Source organism: Narcine bancroftii, chromosome 8, assembly GCF_036971445.1.
Source record: "Narcine bancroftii isolate sNarBan1 chromosome 8, sNarBan1.hap1, whole genome shotgun sequence".
In the NCBI taxonomy this organism is placed as follows: Eukaryota; Metazoa; Chordata; class Chondrichthyes; order Torpediniformes; family Narcinidae; genus Narcine; species Narcine bancroftii.
Window position 1 is genome coordinate 148227930 of NC_091476.1, and position 20693 is coordinate 148248622.

The following is a 20693-nucleotide window of genomic DNA, read 5'->3' on the forward strand; positions in this document are numbered from 1 at the left end:
TCTCAGGATATCTACAGCTTAACCCTTTTGACTCCATGTCCATTTTCAGGGACTACCAACAAGTGCCTATACTCCTTGTCCCCATTTTCCAGGACTGGTTTTACACCCAACCACCAGCTGCTTCATACTGATGTTCATTCTATAGTTTACCCATGGACCCAGTCTGGAGTATATATTACTAAAGATTAAAAATGGCTGGGGTCCAAACGGTTAAAAGAAACAGTGATCTAAAATAATTATTGTGAGTCAATGCCTTTGCAACTGATTTTTGGAAACATTGTTTTTCCCAATATATGAGATTATTCTGTACTTTCTTATCTGTACTAACAGCTACATCTTCAAAGAGTTCCAGCATGTTTACCAAACATAATTTCCTTTTTACAAATCCATATTGTCCTTATCTAATCCCTTTTATATTTTCTAAGTGTCTCTTACCATATCCTTCATAATAGACACTGGTATTTTCCGTTACTTACGATTTCAGATTTATTGTCAAAGAACATACATGACATCACATACAACCTTGAGATTCCTTTTTCCTGTGGGCATGGCAGAATTACTAATTAATTGGTAGTGCAAAAATATGAGACTAGCTGGTCTGTAGTTTCCTGTTTTCTCTCTCCTTTTTTTATATTTTCCACCCTCTAATGTGCAGGAAACATTTGATAATCTATAGTTTTGGAAGATGATGACAAAATATCCATCATTTCCATTGAAATACCTTCGTCTTCCTGAAGTGCCGAGCAGGGAGCATATCTGGAATGAGAATAGTCAAGTCTGATGTCATAATAGTATACAATAGATGTTTGGAATGCTATTGAATTATTTCAACAGATTATTATTGTATTTGAAGTCTTGCCCTTTGAAACCTGTGACATATTAATGTTCCAAGTCTAGTGAGTTCCTCCTTCTGATATTTTCCCCCAGGTGATCATTTCTGAGTCTTGATTAATAACCTAAGGATATTCAGATCTGGAGAAAATCGCCATCAAGTCCTATTCTGCTGTATGAAAACTGGATTAAAACAAGGACTTTCTGGTCTGACTGTTCAGAGCCTTTGTCATGATGGTCAGCTGTAAACCTGAGGACTAAAATCTTGACTGATGTCTAAATTCCTGGAAATTTCCCTCCACCTCCCTTCTCCCCACAAATTCCCACCCTCCTTCCCCTAAACTACCCCTAAGAAAGAAAGGAAAAGGAGATCATATACTATGCTTTGACCATGGAACCAAGAATCATCAGCGGAATGGATTGAGAGCTCATTTCTTCTAACCAACAATTTTCAAATATGGGCTCATACTTTCCTGGACTCATTATACCAATGTCATCCTGGTATGACAGGACCTCTACTTCCTCAAGAGTTTGTGCAGGTTAGTTATGTCATCAGAAACCTTTGAAAACTTCCACAGATGTGTAGTGGAAAGTGTACTGACTGGTTGCTTTGGGTTGGTATAGGGACATCAATACCTCTGAGTGGAAAGCTGTAGAGCTCGTCAAAAGAATCAAAGACTTGTTGATCCAAACCAAGGCTTTTATTAGCAAAAGACAGGAGCTCTTCACAGGTGGCCGACCAGTCCGGAATGATCCGACCTGGCTAGGGACACAACCCTTTAAGGCCCAGACAATAGGCGTGGCTTAGCTCTCAGCCAATCGCTGTAAGCACAGTCTAGTTACAGTAACTATATACACTGGTGATAGATCTGTACTATCACATTAGCCCTGCAAAAAAGTAATAAACACAGTAGTATCATAAGTAAAACTCTTCCCATCATCGACAACATCTACATGGAACGATGACTTCGGAGAGCAGCAGCAATTATCAAGGATCCACACCACCCAGGACGTGCTCTTGTTGTTCACGTTTGTGTGGGTCCCACAGGTTAAGAACCAGACCAAAATTGAGGTACAAAGCACATGTTTATTTTGGGGATGCAAACAGGACAACAGGGTCAATATGCTAGGCGAACCTATACACACAATTCGCTAGGGGTAAATATACGCTTCGGATAAAGAGGGAGAAATTGACAGAAGACTGGGGGAAATTACATGAATACACACATTCAAGAGTCAGGATCAAGGTGATACCACATGCCCCCACCCCTTGACCGGAACGGACACGGCTCTTGCTACCTGACCTTGGGACTCACCCCAACCCAGTGTGAAAGGTGCTACTTGCGTGCCACGAGGAGTCCAAAAAGGCAGAACAAAGGGGCACATTGTCCTTTAAAGTTCTGCAGGCAGTACTGGGGGGGGGGGGGGCAATCACTCAGGGCAGGCTGGGCCCCGTTGGCTGCTGTGGCCAATGGCTTGAAGCCAAGTGCAGGGGCTCAGCAGGGGTCAGCCAAGGTGATTCACCTGGGCCTATTGGGTGAAGGTCAGGGCTGAGTCTGGGCAGGCTGCCTGGACTGCAGCACCTGGTGATTTAGGTGGGCCAGTTGTAAGGGTCACCTTGATGCCTTGGGATGAGTCTTTGACCTTGATTGGGAGGTAGTGTCTCCTCTGAATAGAAGCGCAGCAGCGCCACCAGCTTTGCTCTCACTGCTACCATCAGGAAACAAGTATAGGTGCCACAAGACTAACATCACTGGGTTTAAGAACAGTTGCTACCCCTCCACCTTCAGACTAAATCAGAGACTCATTTAAGGACTTTTACTTTGCACATTATTTATTCTCCTCCCCACTAATCCCCACCCTTCCCCTAAACTACTCCCTAAGAAAGAAAGGAAAAGGAGATCATCAGTTTTATATAAAATACAACGTTTCGGCCTTGGAACCAAGAATCATCTCCGGAATGGATTGAGAGCTTAATTCTTCTAACCAACAATTTTCAAATATAGGTTCCATACTTACATAACAAATTATATTTGTCTCATAAATTATGTTATCTTTTCAAGAGGGATACAAGATTTCATTTTGGATTCCCAAAACCAAATGAGATTTCCATGTAATAGCTAAACATTTCTTAGATACAGTTAAAGCTGAACGTAAAAATTCCTATGAGCTCTATCAAGTTCCAGTCCATTCGGTATATATCTTTCTTCCTAAGCACAGTTTACGGTTACCAATAAATAGAATTGCTGCCTCGCCAGCAGGAAAAAGAATCTCAGGGTTCTATGAGATGTTATGTATGTACTGACAGTAAATTAGAACCTTGAGCCTTAAAACATTAGGTAGCACTGTCATTCTTCACCAGAAAATTATGGTTTCAATTCACAATCCAGAGGACAAAAATCTGGACTCATTTTAAAATTCAGTTCTGACATTGTGGTCCATTATCATAAATGCTTTATTTCAAATGAGATGTTAAATTTTAGATTCTATGATCCCATTCAGCTAAATGTTAAAGATGTCACTGCAATATTTTGAAGACTACATAAATATTACCTGGTGTTTATTTTTACTGGTAGGTATCTCACAATCAATCTGGCTAAAACAGATTTACATGATTAGTTTCATATTGGAATTTATGGGAGATTGCTCCGCAAAAAAGAGTATTTCACTGGTAATAAAACAAAAATTTTAAAGTAATCAGTTGGCAGTTCCAAAATGTATAAAAAGAAATGATCTTAACTACTGCATATACAAGGTTCCGATAAATTGAACTAGTTATCAACTTAAGAGTATCTTGCAGAATTAAATATGATGGAAAAGAGAAATTATGACCAGCAGTTGTGAAAAGAAATCTGCTTTTGTGCCAAATACTTTGAATATTTATATAATTGCAAATGTATCTATGACTTAAATAGGGTGGCACAACATTGTGGGTCGAATAGCCTGTACTGTGTTGTAATGTTCTGTTCTGTTTTATAACTAATTATCAGGACTATTTTACAACAGTGATGAAAGTTGAACAAGTTTTTTTGCACACCTGGATGTGATGTCCTGAGATTATGAAATTACATTATATTAAAAAAAACCTTCTTTAATTAATCGCCGGATGTAATGCACGTCGAAAGAACCAAAGACTTGTTGATCCAAACCAAGGCTTTTATTAATCAAAAGACTGGAGCATATCACAAGTAGGTCAACCAGTCCAGAATGACCTGGTCTGGCTAGGAGCAATCCTTTAAGACCTGCCAGTAGGTGTGGTAGGTTATCCTACACTACAATCTGTACATATTGGTGATAGAATCTGGACTATCACACCAGACAATTATCATTACTTTGATAATTATCCAGATTTATAATTCTCCTGAAATTTATGAAAGCCTACATCAGAAAATGAATGTGAAGGATTTAGCAGGTGACTGGTGGAGGACTTTTGTAGGTGCAGCAATAAAAGTTTGATAAAAATAGATGAAAACATTTTTTTTTACAGTTTATATCAGAGGTCCATTTATAATCAGAATTTGGTTGATTACCATGAATGTGTCACAAAATTTATTTTGAGGCAGCAGTATTGTCCATCACTGGTGCAAAAATTACTATAAATTGCATTTCCGTAAACACACTATTTAATAATAGACAATTAGTGCAAAAGAGAAAAATTGAGGTGGTGTCTAATAGGTTTATTGTCCATTCAGAAATCTAATGGCAAAGGGGAAGAAGCTGCTTCTGCACCTCCTTCCTGATGGTAGCAGTGTGAAGAGGGCATGATATGGATGGTGAAGCATAGCTACAGCACAGAAAACAGGCCATTTGGTCCCTCTATTCTGTGCCAACCATCATTTCCCTAGTCCCACTGACCTGCTCCATTCCATAACCCTCCAGGCCTCTCCCATCCATGTATCTATCCAATTTATTCTTAAAACACACGATCGAGCCCACATTCACCACATCAGAAGGCAGCTCATTCCATACTCCCACCACTCTGAGTGAAGAACTTCCCCCTAATGTTCCCTCTAAATCTTTCCCCCTTCATCTTAAAACAATGACCTCTCATATTTATCTCCCCCAATCTAAATGGAAAAAACCTATTCGCATCCACTCTGTCTATGCCTCTCATAATCTTGTAAACCTCTATCAAATCTCCCCTCATTCTTCTTCACTCCAAGGAATAAAGTCCTAACCTGATCTAAGTCCTAATCTTTCCCCATAACTCAACTCCTGAAGACCCAGCAACATACTAATAAATCTTCTCTGCATTCTTTCAGTCTTATTAATATCCTTTCTGTAGTTAGGTGACCAGAACACAATATTTCACATTTGGCCTCACCAATGTCTTAAACAACTTCAACATCCTAACTCCTATACTCAATACTTTGATTTATAAAGGCCAAGATACCAAAAGCTTTCTTTCCAACCCTGTCCACATGCGATACCACCTTCAAGGAATAATATATTTGCATTCGCAGATCTTTCTGCTCCCCCGCGTTCCTCAGTATACCATGGTTTGGCCTTCAAAATGCATCACCTCACACTTGTCTGCATCAAACTCCATCTGCCATTTTTGGGCCACTCTCCCAGTTGGTCCAGATCCCTCTGCAAGCTTTGAAAATCTTCCTCGCTGTCCACAAAGCCTCCTATCTTTGTGTCATCAGCCAACTTGCTGATTCAATTCACCACATTATCATCCAGATAATTGATATAGACAACAAACAACAATGATCCTAACATCTATCCCTGGGTGATAATGCTTCTTGGTGTGTGTTATATGTTGTTAACAGCAGGCTTTGTTAGGAGAGAAAAAAAAACACAGCCGATATCATCAATGACCAAATAGCAGAAATGGGTAAGAAATACTACCCTTCTTCACAGTGCTACCACTTGTGTAAAATTCAAGATATATCCAGGGGTTGTATGGCAGAGAAACACAAGAAGAGTTGATACTGGAATCACGAATGAACAGCGAATCTGGAAGAGCTCAGTTGGTCAGAAATGGTCAGTCAACCACTGAGTTCCTGATGTTTCTCTTTGTTTACCTGTCAAGGCAAAGTCACGATTCTGTCAGTTCAACTGTCAAATCAGTTTGATGAATAACTCTTCCAACTTAGACACCCATTCCAAGATATTTGCTATTTCAACTGGATTGAGAGCAACTACACTACTTAAATGATTGAGACACAAGAAACACTCTATATGTATTTATAGGTTTAAGCTCCAGTCATTGCAAAATGAAATGCAATTGATTGCTTCCTTTAAAAGATGAGACATTGGAGACTCTGGGGAGTTGGTACAGCAGCAAGGGGAGACAGGGGGGCTGGCACGGTGCCAAGAGGAAACTGGGGAGTGGGCACGGTGGTAAGAGAAGTTAGGGGGACCAGCACGGTGGCGAGAGGAAACTGGGAAGTGGGCACGATGGCAAGAGAAGTCAGGGGGGCTGGCAGGGTGGCAAGAGGAGACAGGAATGGGCACAGTGGCAAGATAAGCCAGGGAGGCTGGCACGGTGGTGAGAGGAAACTGGGGAGTGGGCATGGCAGCAAGTCAGAGGGGCTGGCAGTGTGGCGTGAGGAGACGGGAATGAGCATGGCGGCAAAAGAAGTCGGGGGCTGGCAGGGTGGTGAAAGGAGATTGAGGGACTGGCACAGTGGTGGGAGGAAATGGGGAGTTGGCATGGCGGTGAGAGGAGACTGGGGGTTGGCAGAGTGGTGAGAGAAAATGGGGACTGGCATAGTGGTGAGAGGAGACGGGGCTGACATGGTAGAGAGAGGAGACAGGAGCTGGCACAGTGGCGAGAGGAGACTGGGGAGTGGGCACAGCGGCGAGGAGACTGGGGAGTGGGCACGGAAGCGAGGAGACTGGGGAGTGGGCATGGCGGCGAGAGGAGACAGGAGGGTGCATGGTGGTGAGAGGTAACTGGGGATAGGCACGGTGGCAAGACGAGATGGGGACTGGCATAGTGGTGAGAGGAAATGGGGACTGGCATGGTGGCGAGAGGAGATGGGGACTGGCATGGTGGCGAGAGGAGATGGGGACTGGCATGGTGGTGAGAGGAGATGGGGACTGGCATGGTGGTGAGAGGAGATGGGGACTGGCATGGTGGTGAGAGGAGATGGGGACTGACATGGTGGCGAGAGGAGATGGGGACTGACATGGTGGCGAGAGGAGATGGGGACTGACATGGTGGCGAGAGGAGATGGGGACTGACATGGTGGCGAGAGGAGATGGGGACTGACATGGTGGCGAGAGGAGATGGGGACTTGCACAGTGGAGGGAGATGGGAGATGCCAGTGACTTTCAGATTCAGATTTTGTCAGAGTAAATGCAAGACATCACATACAATCCTGAGATTCTTTTTCCTGAAGGTGAAGCAGAATTACCACTTATTAGTAGTGCAAAAAAATTGTACTCAATGTACATATGTAAAAAAATAAATGTAAACAATGTGCCATACAGAGAGGAAAAAAAGTAAATGAAGTGTTAAAGAAATGTCCTTAAATCTCTGTTTGAGTTTGTTGTTGATGAGCCTGATAGTAGAGGGGTAGCAGCTGAAAACGGGTGAGACCACACTTAAGAGTATTGTGTTTAGTTTTGGTCACCTCAATATAGGAAGGATATGTAAGCTGTAGAGAGGGTGCAGAGATTTACCAGGATGTTGCCTGGTTTGGAAAATAAGTCTTATGAAGCAAGATGAGCAGAGCTGGGATTTTCTCTTTGAAGCATAAAAGGATGAAAGGAGGTCAACATGATTATGAGCAACCAGTGCCTTTTCCCCCCAGAGCAGGAATAACAAACACCAAGGGACTTATGTACAAGGTGAAGGGAGACAAGTTTAGGGGAGAGGCATCAGTGGTAAGTTTTTTTAATATAGTGTTCTGGGTGCCTGGAATGCCTTTGCCAGTGAAGGTGGAGGAGGCTGAAACATCAGGAGACACTAGGAATATGATAGAAGAACAGTAGAAGGTTAGGAAGAAGGGAGGGTTTAGTACTTTTTTAAAGGAATATATGGGTTGGCACAACATCGTGGGCCGAAGGGCCTGTCCTGTGGTGCCCTCTGTTCCTGAACCTGGTGGTGTGAATCTTGTGCCACCTCTATACCTATTTCCCGAGGGCAGCAGCGAGAATAGAGCAGAGGTCCTCGATGGTGGGGAGGGTTTTTGGCTGTGATGTCCTGGACGCGTGTCCGCAAACCTGGTGCAGGCCTTTACGTTGGGTGGGAGGGGTCCCCTTACCAGTCAACGACACAGCCGCCGCTTCCAGGACGGGTCCTGTCGGCACGTGACCCGCGTGTGACGTAACCGCCATAGTCACGCTCGGGGATCGACGTCTGACGTCAGGCGCTGGGTGAGCTGGAGCGACGGTGACTTTGAAACCGCGGTCGCAGCAGTCGGCGCTTGTGTGCGTGTGCGAGGGAGAAATGCCGCGGGTTTACATCGGCAGGCTGAGTTACCAGGCGCGGGAGCGGGACGTGGAGCGGTTCTTCAAGGGCTACGGGAAGATCTTGGAGGTGGACATCAAGAACGGGTGAGTCCCGTCAAACGCCAGTGGAGAAAATGGCGCCCACATGGCGGACGCCCCTCACTCCCGAGGCCTGGACCCTCTGCCTGCGCTCGGCACCCAGCTCACCCATTCATTCAAGATCCGTGCATCCAACCAGCTCCCCTGGAGCCCACCTCTGGGTCGGCGGCGGCATTCGTTGCCCGGGGTTTAAAAAAAACCCCAGCCTTGTGCTGTTCAGTCATTTCCCTCGTCCCTGGGCGGCCTCCCTTTGTTAGTGGGGTAGTGCGTCATGCGCGCCAAACCCGCCGAGCGCGCCAGCACGCATGCGCGGCCTGGGTGCGGAAGGGCAATGCAATCTGAGATCAGGTGTTGCAAAGATCCTGCAAGCGACAGTCCGACCACCACCTGGACTGCTCGTCTTTCCAGCAGGGCAATGTTTGCATGAGTAAGATACTTTTGTAATACCAGCCAGGGGCTTTCCAGCTATCAATTCTCCTCACCCTCATTTTCACGCTCATATCTTGATGTAAGGTTCAAGCCAAAAACGTTGGTTTATATATCTTTATCTTCGTTATATAGAGTGTACAGCCTACTTTTTATTCACACCTTGATGAAGGGCTCCAGCCGAAAACATTGGTTATGTATCTATCTTTGTTCTATAAAGTGCATTGTTTGACCTGCTGAGTTTCTCCAGCACTCTGGTTTTCTGCAGACTTTCATGTTTTACTTTACACTCTTTTCCATTCCAACATTTATTTTGAATTGTTCTAACACTACTCACAATTCCCTACTTGCGAACCAGCGGTAGGCGTCATAAGTTGAAACAAATTGTGACTGAAAATTAAATATTTTCAATTCTGTCTCATGCTGACAGACTGTTGATGGTTCGGTTTTTGGATACTTATGGTAATCGAAGCCAACTTGAGTAGGCTTGAAAGATCTCATGGTAATATTTAAAAAAGGGTGCTGATCTTTAAAATAGTCATGCAGCAGTAACACTGGCCCTTCTGCCCACCAGGGGCATCATGGTTAGTGTTGTGGTTAGCACAATGCTATTACAGTGCCAGCTGTAATCCAGTGCTGTCTGTAAAGAGTTTGTACATTCTCCCTGTGTCTGTGTGGGTTTTCTCCCACAGCCCAAAGATGTATGGGGTTAGTAGGTTAATTGGTCACATGGATGTATTTAAGCAACATAGGGCCAGAGGGACAGTTACCATGTTGTATCTCTTAAAAAAAATTTCAATGTCCAGCCCGACTCTCAATTATGCTTCTAAGGTCGATGCATTTTCTAATACTTGCCCAGGAGACTTTCATACCTTAGTAATTCAAGTGCTCATCTATATATTGCTGTCGAGAACACCTTCCATCATCCATTTGGAAAGTTCATTCAAATTTGCGCCCACTCTTGAGTTGAAGGTAGCCTTCTTCAGATCCCCTTTAAACCTCTTGCCTTAAACCTATACCCTCTATAATGGGGAAAAGTTTTTATACCTAAATTACATCCTCCTGTCCTTATCTAGGTGAATTGCATAACTGAAAAGCTCCATCCCAGGCAATATCCCGGTGACTGTTCTATACTCCCTTTCTCTGATTCATTCATGTCCTTCCTATATTTTTGTGACCAAATGGAACATGACACTCCACCTTTGGCTTAATCAATGTTTTATAGAGTTGCATCATAACCACTCTTGTATTCTGTCCCCCAGCTATTGAAGTCTACTTTCCCAAATACTATCTTCACCATATCTGTGTATGGGTCACTTTCAAAGATTTTTGGACATGCACCAAGTTTTTCAGAAATAAACTTTATTCATAAACTATACAGGGAAGCATGAATCAGGCCACGGCTTATTGTGTCATCTACTCAATGCCACCTGTGGCATCTGAGCAATACATCCGACAAGTGTTTGAAAGGCCATACACTGGATTCAGCTCCTCAGTGCCTTGTGGTGGTTTGATTTTGGATTGCAGTCCGTTCTCGCAGTCTTTGCGTTGATCGGACTATTGTTCATTTTGTCCCATACTACATGTGCTAGTTGGCAGCATTCACTTATAGACATATGATTAAGTTGAAATGCAGTCTTAAGGATCAAAACCAAATTATCTGTAGTCAGAAAAGTGCAATTGTATGTATTTAAGACAGCAAATGCAGAAGTCAAGAATTTAGTACTTTAAAAACAGAATTAAATGTAAGCTATTGGGAAGACTGAAATATCATCATTCCTTGCAGTTTGCAGTCCTTTTTGTGGCTCTTAATTGTTAACAAGACTATCTTGTTAACATTCTAGGCTGGCCTCTCTATATTCTTTGAATACTTTTGGTTATCTAAATGTTGTACTTGTCTAACATTTGTAATGACTGACTACTGTATTTCTATGCTGGATGATCTGCATTAGTTCCTTGGTTCAAATCCCAACATGCTTTCATCCCTCTGAGTCTCTAAACTCGTCTTTAAGCCATGACATGATATCCTTTATTTCAATTTTTGCTCTGATTTCAAACACTTGCTATTAAAGACTATGCCTTCCAATTGTCAAATTCTACTCTGTGAATTTGCTTCATCCTGACGATCTCTTTCCTAGATGTTCCTTAGATCTCTATCTGCTTTTGTGATATTTGATAGTATAACTATTACAAGTTCTTGAGAAACATTAATAGATTTGGTGTGCTAAAGAAATGATTGTAGCCTTATACCTCCAAAAGCTGCCCCACCATTCAATATGATTATGGGTTTTCTCTGTGCCAGTTCCATATAGGCTTCATTTCATTGATCTTTCAAAAATGTATCTCTTCTTTAAATATCTCTAATTATGTATCCTCTATATGAAATCTTCTGGGATTAGAGAATTCCAAAGACTTGCCAAATGTAAGAATTTTCTGCATCTTAATTTAAATGATTGACCTACAACCCCCAGTACGTTTTGAACGATGGGAGGAAACTGGAGCACCTGGGGAAAACCCATGCAGACACGGGGAGAACTTACAAATTCCTTATAGATAACGCGGGATTTGAACCCTGGTCCCAATTGCTGGCGCTATAAAGGTGTTGTGCTAATGCTATGCCAACCATGCCGCCCCTTGTCTATGGGTTCTTGCCTTCACTGTGAAGAACTGAGTTCTGTTTGCAAATTTCCAATCCATTGGTGCTTTCCTGGAATTTTGAGCATTGGAAAAAATTGTCAATGTTTCCACTCTCTAGTTATGGAAAGGTATCACCTGGAAAAATTCCTTTACCTCACCAACTCTACACTCACCATAAACTGCCTGTTAATCCTGTATTAATCTCATTCAACCCACATTCTCATCAAATTCCCCCACATCTGCATCCTGTGCCTCTGTGGCTTCTGCAGTGACTTCCTTTAAAACTCTTGGGAGCAAACCATTGGGTCTGTAAGTCCAATTTGCTTTTCCAATAATTAAAAACGATGCTGGAGAAACTCAGCGGTTCAAACAGATAAAAGTACATAAACCAATGTTTCAATCTTCAGAGAAGCACAGTCCCAGAGGCAGGAGATAATAGGTGGGTAGGGGGGAGAGGAGGGAACACCAGCAAACGGGGAGGGGGATGGCTCCTGAATGGTTCTTCATTTCCTCTATAATTTTCCCAACATGGTGGTTTGGGTGCCGGCCTACATCAAGCCTGAAACATTAGTTATATATCTTTTTCTTTGCTATTATGAAGTACATTGTTTGACAAGCTGAGTTTCTCCTGCATTGTGTTTTTACTTCAAACACTGTGTGCAGGTCTTTCTTGTTTAACTTCTAGATTTTCCAATATTTTGCAGTGCTATTTGAAGCTTGTCCACCTCTTTAGGAATTTCTATCCACACTGTGACCATTCAATACAATGTATTGAGGCAACATCAATCAATATTTTGCTCATTGTGTCTTTTTTTAAACTATCCTGAAGCACAGTGGGCAAGCATTAAAATGCGTTCTTTTAATGACACGGGATTTTTACAAAATTATTTTATTTGAATAAATGGAATTCTAAAATTGCTGTGAAATTAAAATAGAATTCAAGAAAAATTTAAGGTGAAAATTTGGTTTTGCTAATTGTAATTAAAATTAGTATTTATATTTTCAGATATTAAATTGGTGACTATGTTCATGTCTGGTAGATGATTACCTATATTCTTTTGACCATCCGCGTGCAGGTGAGAAGAATGGCAAAAAAATGCAGACAATATTGTTTTCAGATACCTTGTATGAATTAAATTTCTACCTTGACTTTGCTGGCAATAAAAGTTTGTGGCATAATCCTGGAAAGAATGGAATATTTCCCATAATTACCTGGAATAATTTCTAACTGTTCCTTTGTTTTTTACAACTTCCTTTCATTTAGTGTAACCTTGGATTATCTTTTTTTTTGAAAAATGCAATTCTATTTGTGGATGGTTTATTGTGCTAAAATAAACTGAAATTTCGAGAAGATAAATTATGTGGTTCCTCGCAGCCAACGTGCCTACAGTTGTGCCAGCATAGGGGGTGGATGGTTGGCGTAGTAGTTAGTGCGACACCTTTACAGCGCCAAGGTTAGAATACTGGGCTGTCTGTAAGGAGTTTGTACATTCTCCCCATGTCTGCACGAGTTTTCCCCACCATTTGAAACATTCCGGGTGTCTAGGTTAATTAGGTATAAATTGGGTGGCATGGACTCTCAGGCATTAATGGCCTGTAACCATGCTTTATATGAAGTAATTCCCTACTGCACACCCTCCATTTTTTCTCTGTGTACCTATTTAATAGACTCTTAAATAAATCTCCACCATTTCCAGTAATGCATTCAATACCCCCACATTCTGTGAATAACTTGCCTCTTGCATCCCCTGTACTTACTCCCAAACACCTTTAAACAATGCCCCCTGCAGTTAGCCATTTTCTGCCCTGGTTAAAAGCTGCTGGCCATCCATTCAATCCTTCTTGTACACGTGTTGTGAAAACCAACAGATGTTGGAAAAAAATCTCATGGCTTTTGTTTTACTTTGGACATTCACAACAGATGTGCGTATCTACTTTTTTTCCTTTCTACTGTTTAGCTGTCAGATTTAAGATTTAATAAATTGATTTGCTATTCTTGGCACCAGTTGTATATGTTTGCAAATTTTTTTTGCTTTCATAGATATGGGTTTGTTGAATTTGATGATCCTCGTGATGCAGATGATGCTGTTTATGAACTGAATGGTAAAGAACTTTGTGGGGAAAGAGTAATCGTTGAACACGCTAGAGGTCCTCGAAGGGATGGTGGTTACAGCTCTCAACGCAGTAAGTATCTTACTTTATTATTCAAAATTTGAAAGTGTTAAATGTAAAACTCGTAAAATCATTATTACAAATTATGAATTCGTCACATAAAATAATTAGCTGCAGGTTAACATTTGTAATTAAGAATTTGTGCATTTAAAAACTGTGTTTGAAATTTGTATTTACTAGTTGTATATACCCTAATGTTCTTTATTTGACTAAATTTTTGTTTGTTATTATAGTAACTCATTTAAGATTATAATTGATTCAATGTTTTCATTGTGATTGTTGATACCATAGTCTTAACAAAGACCTCAATGTTTTAATTAAAAGAGTCCTTTGAGGCTAAGATGACTGCCTGTTCCATTTGCTGGCCTTGGGTTACCTTTCCATGAGTGGCTCTAAGACCTAAGACCATTGACCTTTGGCTGACCTTAAGGAAGCCATGTGACGACTGCTACTCTTGCCATTAGACCTGGGTGGTGAGGACCCCAAGGGTTAGAGGCAGATGTGATAAAACTGAAAATAGGTGCCTGAAATCTTTTTCATGTCAGATATTCTGAAAACCATATTTCACCGTAAGTATAGATGGTAACTGGCTTAGTGGTTTGGTTATTTTATCAAATCATTATCATTTTCATATAATTTATTATGCATGCTTTTGTAATTTTTTTATTTATTAAACTAATATTAAATATCTAAAAGTAAAATAGATTTTGTAATCTATATTTGTCTAAAGTTCTGATTTATAACATTTATTAATGTAAAATGTAGTATTAATTTTAGTGTAATGGGGTGATATTCAGTTTAAATTGCTGGGATGAGTCATTAATATTTTAGATACCTTGTTTTTATTTTATTGTATTCTAAATTTAATGGTGAATTAAAATACAAGGTAAGTGCAATAACTAAAATGTTACTGTTGTGTTTACCTGTCACCTTTAAAGGTGGTTATGGTTATAGAAGATCTGGAAGAGACAGATATGGACCTCCAACTCGTACAGAATATAGACTTATTGTGGACAATTTATCTAGTCGTTGCAGCTGGCAAGACTTGAAGGTTTGTGATGTATCTTGTGTGGCGATGAAAGATTTGTCACTAAGTACGGTATATATTGTGAAGAATCGTTTTTGGTGAGGAGTGCTTTCAAAGCTTACTTATGTAAGATGGATTTAAATGTCATGCATATTGTAGTTGTAAACAATCTTAAGGAAATATTCTGCCAGAATTTATTAAAATGTGATTAGAATTTTTGTTTTGTGTCTTGTAGTTTTAACGTCTTTATAGTTTAGTAAGCTTTGATTTTTTAGTACTCAAATTCTAAAATGTAACATGTCAGTATGGCTATTTTCTTCACTCTAAAAGGGTAGAATGTGGAGATGGTTGAATATGCAAGTCATATGCTCAAATTTGTCTTCTGTAATTGGGGCCTGTTGACCATAAATGTCCCAAGTCTGAATCCCAGTTTCTAATTAAGCAATAGTAGAAAAAAACAAGTAGGTGTTACAATTGTTATAAGCATTTGGGATAGGTAGGGAATAATTATTTGAAGCTTTTTCCTGATTATATCTCCTCTCTTTAAAATTTACACCTATGTGAAAATTGGTTGAAGTCTGGATAAAATTCAGCTGTGAAACCCCAACTCACTATCAAGGCTCACATGAAGAATGGCCTAATGTGAGATAATAGGGAGATAGATTTCTTGGATGTTGCCCAGCACATATTAATGCTCTTTAGAGGACGAGGAGGTAATTAGCTTTTTTTTAAAAAAAAAAGTAAACCTGGCTTTTTAATTTTTTTCAGAAAATTGTTCTATGCAATGATTTATGGGATGATAGATAATAATACAATTAATGATCTATGTAGTGGTTTCTTCTCCTTATATTTAAATACAGGTTTAGATTCCAAGTTTCTGGGGCTTGAAGGTAGCATTTAGATTAATAGTTATTACTGTACAAATACTCATAATGTTTGAAAGGTTTAATGAACATGAGTAATATGGGCACTAACATGATAGTTGCACTAGATCTAAGGAAGTTGAAGGGTGGCAAAAATGGAAATTGTAGTACCCAAAAAATATTTTTATTTGTTCTCGGGATGTTGGTGACGCTGGCAAGACCTCACTTATTGCCCATTCCTAGTTGCCTTGAGGTGGTGATGGTTGGCTGCCTTCTTGAACCACTGCAATCCTTGTGGTGATGGTGCCATAAAAGTAGACAGTGGAACATCAGGTGGATTTCATTTTCAAAGGTAAAGTGTCTGCATAAGAAGCAGGAATGATGATGGTTGCAAATAAATTAACATTTGTTTGGATCATTTTTGATTATTTTATGTATTGATCAACTGTTCTACCTGGGGTAAAAGCAGTTGCAGGAGGGAGGAAGGCAGTCAGCAAGACAATGTACTACCTGATGTGAAGGTGTTAGTGGTGATAAATCTGATGGGTGTTTTAATTTGTTCAAAAAGTGATTAATACGTTGTTTCTGGTGAGCAACGTGAAATATTTATTTAAAAAATACAAACATGAAGGAACATCTGGAGCAATCACTATGACATGTCACATTTCATTAAATACATGTTCTGAAATTGATGTAACAAGCATTCACATAGCAGGTTGCATTGGATTAAGAATTTCATCAGTCTGTTCACGTCCAATTTCTCAAAGTTTTTAAATTAGAACAAATTACATTTGGAAAAATTTTAGTAATTTAGACTATATGTGAATGGGCTTAGGCTAGTTAAAAATTATTTCTATCGCTGACAAGTAATTTTAATTCTAATCATGACAGCTGCTTTGCTTAAAGATGTAAATCTGTCGATGGTTCAGTTTTATTGAGCATCTACTTATGTCATTGCTTGAAGAAAGATAAACTGGAGATGAAGGAAGAAAATTTAATAAGATTTATACTGTACTTTTGTAGGATTATATGCGTCAAGCAGGTGAAGTAACATATGCAGATGCCCATAAAGGAAGGAAGAATGAAGGTGTAATTGAATTTAAGTCTTACTCTGATATGAAAAGAGCACTTGAAAAACTGGATGGTACAGAAGTTAATGGCAGGAAAATCAGATTGGTTGAAGATAGGCCTTCATCACGACGACGGCGGTCATACTCCAGGAGCCGAAGCCGCTCGAGGTATATTATAAGTTGTTGTAAAATGCGGTGAGATGTCAAAGGCTGTCAGTTTGCAGAGAGAATTTCACCTTTGTTGGTTATTTTAAAAGTTAAGAATTTCTCTTTTTGTTTGAATAAAAACCTTCATGCATACTTCAGGAACATTGCTGCAGAATACTCTCATGCTACTTGTTTTTTTGGGTGGGGGGTATCCAGAGTTAATTTCAGATTTTACTGTACTGGGATTTTGTTCTTCACCATTATATTGCTTACCATTATCATCACCCAAGTCTGACTGCTACTGATGCAACATATTTTACTGCTCTGTCTCTCATAAAACTGGGCTGCTCCAAAATTCTGCTAGGTTGATCCTAATATGTTCTATTCACCTGTAGCTACTGCACCATGACCTTGACCTTTAACAAATCAGCGTTAATTTAACCATACTCTGAGCATTTAATTGTACTACATCAATGGTAACTACACTTTCAGCCACCTATAAGCCCTGGAAATTCCTTCTAAAATCTATGAATCGCTTTAAAAATCATTCTACCTTGAGTTCCTGGATGGCCGAGTGTCCACTTCTAGAAGATCATACATTTGCAAAGTTCCTTGTAATATTTTGCGACATTAAAGGTACATTATACATTGTCGTGAACATTATTGGATAATACCTGCTTCTCTGGGATCTAGCATTGGAGAAGTTGATTTTTGTTAACTTGGTTTTAATATCTGAAGTTCCCTTTCCACGCCTCCTTTACAACAAGGGTTTTACCCAGCTATTCTTTTTCATCTTTGGCTGCAGTGTCATTTTTAGTCCGGTGATGTCCCTGTGGAATGTCTGGGAGAATTTTACAGAAAGGTTAAGTGCCATGTAATTTGCGCTGATTGAAAGTACATGTTAGTAGCATATTTTCTTTCTTTGGTGGCCTTTTAAAACAATATAGGTCTCGTTCTCCAAGCAGAAATCGTTCACATTCTCGTAACAAGAGTCGAAGCCGCAGTGGAAGCACTAAAAGCAGCCGATCCCGATCACGGTGCGTATGTAACTATTCCCTCGAAGTTGAAAGACTAGTCTTGAATACGCATGGAAAGTGAAGAATATTAATATGTAATGAGATTTTTTAAAAAATCTAGCATCATATGTGAGGCCATGCAAAACTTAAATTGGGGAAATAGTTGCAGAGTATTTGATTTTAAATAGTGGATGGCAGAAATGTGGACAATTACAGGACAATTGAGGGTGAAGTGGACATATGTCGGCTGTACAAACCAAAAGCTTGAGTGATTATTGATTGCACCATGCCATAAAAATCATTAAACGGTTGTAACACAGAGACCACTCAACTCCTGTCGCACTAGTTTTTGCTAATTCCATCTTCCAGCCCTTTCTTTTCCATTACTTTGCAGTTTTGTGTCCAATGTCCTCACAAAGCCCACAATGGAACCTACCTCTACGCTTGTAGGGAGTGCACTCTAGATTCTCCTCTTGTATTGGGCAAAGACATACTTCACAATGCTCTTGCCCCTTATTTTACACTTGGTCTCTGCTCCACCTTAAAGATCTTATTCACTGTTGTATCTTATCGCTTTGTATATCTTCAAATCTCCCATCAATTTCTCCAAGAGGAAAAAGGTCCCAATCTTTCTAATCTCACCCCTAGGAGTAAATCTCATAAATCTTGTGGATAATATCTAATTAATTCATATCCTTATAATACGAATATTATACAGAAGAGATTACAGCAAATGAAGCCGACCAGTTTTTAGAACTATTCAACAAAACTTCCTGTGTGTTTGATTTGGTGAAGCCCAGAAATCTTTCTCAATCTGCCCTATTAGTTTGTGTTTCCTCCAGGTTTTTCTGCTTTTATACTCCTTTTGGAACCGTATTGCTTTTCCTTGTTCTTCTGAACAAAGTACATCACCTGGTGTCTCTGCATTAAGCATGTTTGCTCTTGCATCAGCCCATTTATCAGCCTGTTTACAACTGGCTGCCTTCTCTCACATTGTGGATGACAATATTTGGAAATACATGAAGAACAAATTCAAAAAATTGTTTTTTTTTCCCTCATGTCTAGAACATTAATGTACATTGAAAAGCAATTGTCCTAATACAGATCCTTGGGGAATGCCACTTTTCATGTTCCTCCAGACGAATTAGTAACCATTCATCCATAGAAAGTGAGAACCAAAAATACATTTCGCGAACTGTTTGATCTAAGATGAATTATTGTGAGAGAGAATTAAAGTGTACCGTAAAAACAGGAATTTTTATCAGAAGGGCAGAAGACTTTTAATTTTGCACTATTTGAGTAAATGTTTAATCTTTTCTTTTATTTCAGCTCTGGTTCACACTCTCGGAGTAAAAGTGGAAGCAGAAGCAAAAGTCGAAGTGTGAGCAAGAACAAAACCAAGAGCAGGAGCCGGAGTAAAGAGAAGAAAATCAGAGCAAGTAGTAGGAGTGGAAGTGAGGAGAAGAGTAAGAGCAGGAGCAGGAGTGTTGAACAGATTAAAGAAAACAATGCAGAAGTGAAAACTGAGAACAGAAATGAAAATGGGGAGAAGGAGCGGAGTGTTAGTAAAGAGAAGAGTAGAAGTCGTAGTAAGAGTAAAGATGGAGAAAAAACTGATAGGAGTAGAAGCAAAGAGAAGGGTAAGAGTAAAAGTCGGAGTAGAAGTAAAGGGAAGAGTAAGAGTAGAAGTCGGAGCAAGAGCAAGGAGAAACGAAAGGGCAGGAAGAGGAGTAGAAGTGAGAGCAGGAGCCGGAGCAGGAGTCGCAGCAAAAATGAGAAGAGCAAAAGGCGTGGTAAACGCGAATGCAGGACTAAAAGTAACAGTAAGAGCAGGAAAAGAAAGGGTGACAAGGAGCAATCTAGATCGAGATCGAGATCAGAATCAAAGGAAAAGGAGGAAGAGAGTAGAAAGACAAATGTTGAAAAAGAAACTAAGGTTGAAGCTGAAGAAGTGGATGGGGAATCGGACATTAACGAACAGTCAAAGTCAAGGCTTGCATCTCGTTCTAGGTCGAGGTCCAGATCAAAGGCCAAATCTAAATCTCGTTCCAGGTCTAAATCGATCTCCAAAACCAGGTCACGTTCAAAGTCCTGTTCACCTTCTCGCTCTATGTCAAGATCTGTGTCTCGTTCTAGGTCCAGGTCACGATCAAAATCCTAAATTTCCTCCCTGTTCATTTTGTATGAAAACATTAACCGATTTTTTTTCTGGCAGGTCTGTCGTTAGCTGTTACCACATACAAACAATAGACACTGATAAGCTGTACATTTTTCAAAATAGACAATGTATTTAGTGCTAAATTAAAATTTTATGATGGGCCTGTACTGTCAGAAGGATTCTTAGGTAGGTATGCTATGTGCAGTGTCATGGTGCCCATCACTGCTGGTGTTGTTGGATATGTCTAATGAAGTCTTAAGTTACATTCATTTGTATTGATCATTTAAATAAAACATTTCTGATGTTGTGGACTTCGTAGCCAAAACATAGCAAATTGTAAAGTTTTACAAATACAGTGTAATCAAAATATCGAGATTTCACCCCCACCCCACCTCTGATGTAAGGAATACCTCTGCCTGGGTTTCTGCTTATTTTATTTTATTTTTTAGCTGGATAACATGCATTGCTTTTTTTGGTTCAATAAAATACAAATAACTGACAGCTTTCATTGGAATGATTTATTATTAAGTAGCTCATTTAATAGGAATTGCAATTTCAGTAAATTATTGAAATATAAAGGGGTAGTATGATGGTGCATCTAGCTGCTAAACAGGTAATAACATTGCTCATTCTAAATTGTTGACCATTAAGATGCTGGTGAGTTTACGTAAGTATAGTAAAATACCCATTATCCAGCACTTGTGTTGATCTCGGGTGTCAGATATGCAAATTTTCTGGTTGACTGAGACTCGTTCTTCCAGTGCCTAACTAATACACCTGCATTAAGAATACACCTGCATTAAGAATACACCTGCATTAAGAATACACCTGCATTAAGAA

General features: G+C 40.0%; 1 protein-coding gene across 2 annotated transcripts; it reads left to right on the forward strand.

The window, feature by feature from the left end:
- Positions 1–8137: 8137 nt before the first annotated feature.
- On the forward strand, positions 8138–20354 carry LOC138741344 (serine/arginine-rich splicing factor 4-like). 2 transcript variants are annotated; one of them, XM_069895246.1, is made up of 6 exons: positions 8138–8343; positions 13442–13584; positions 14511–14623; positions 16486–16700; positions 17627–17716; positions 19025–20354. In XM_069895246.1, exons 1-6 carry the CDS (start codon positions 8237–8239, stop codon positions 19854–19856), a joined length of 1500 nt encoding a protein of 499 aa, XP_069751347.1. In that variant the 5' UTR covers positions 8138–8236; the 3' UTR covers positions 19857–20354. The 2 variants fall into 2 exon arrangements, with proteins under 2 accessions (XP_069751347.1, XP_069751348.1); XM_069895247.1 differs by having other exon boundaries at positions 17645–17716.
- The last annotated feature ends 339 nt before the right edge of the window (positions 20355–20693 follow it).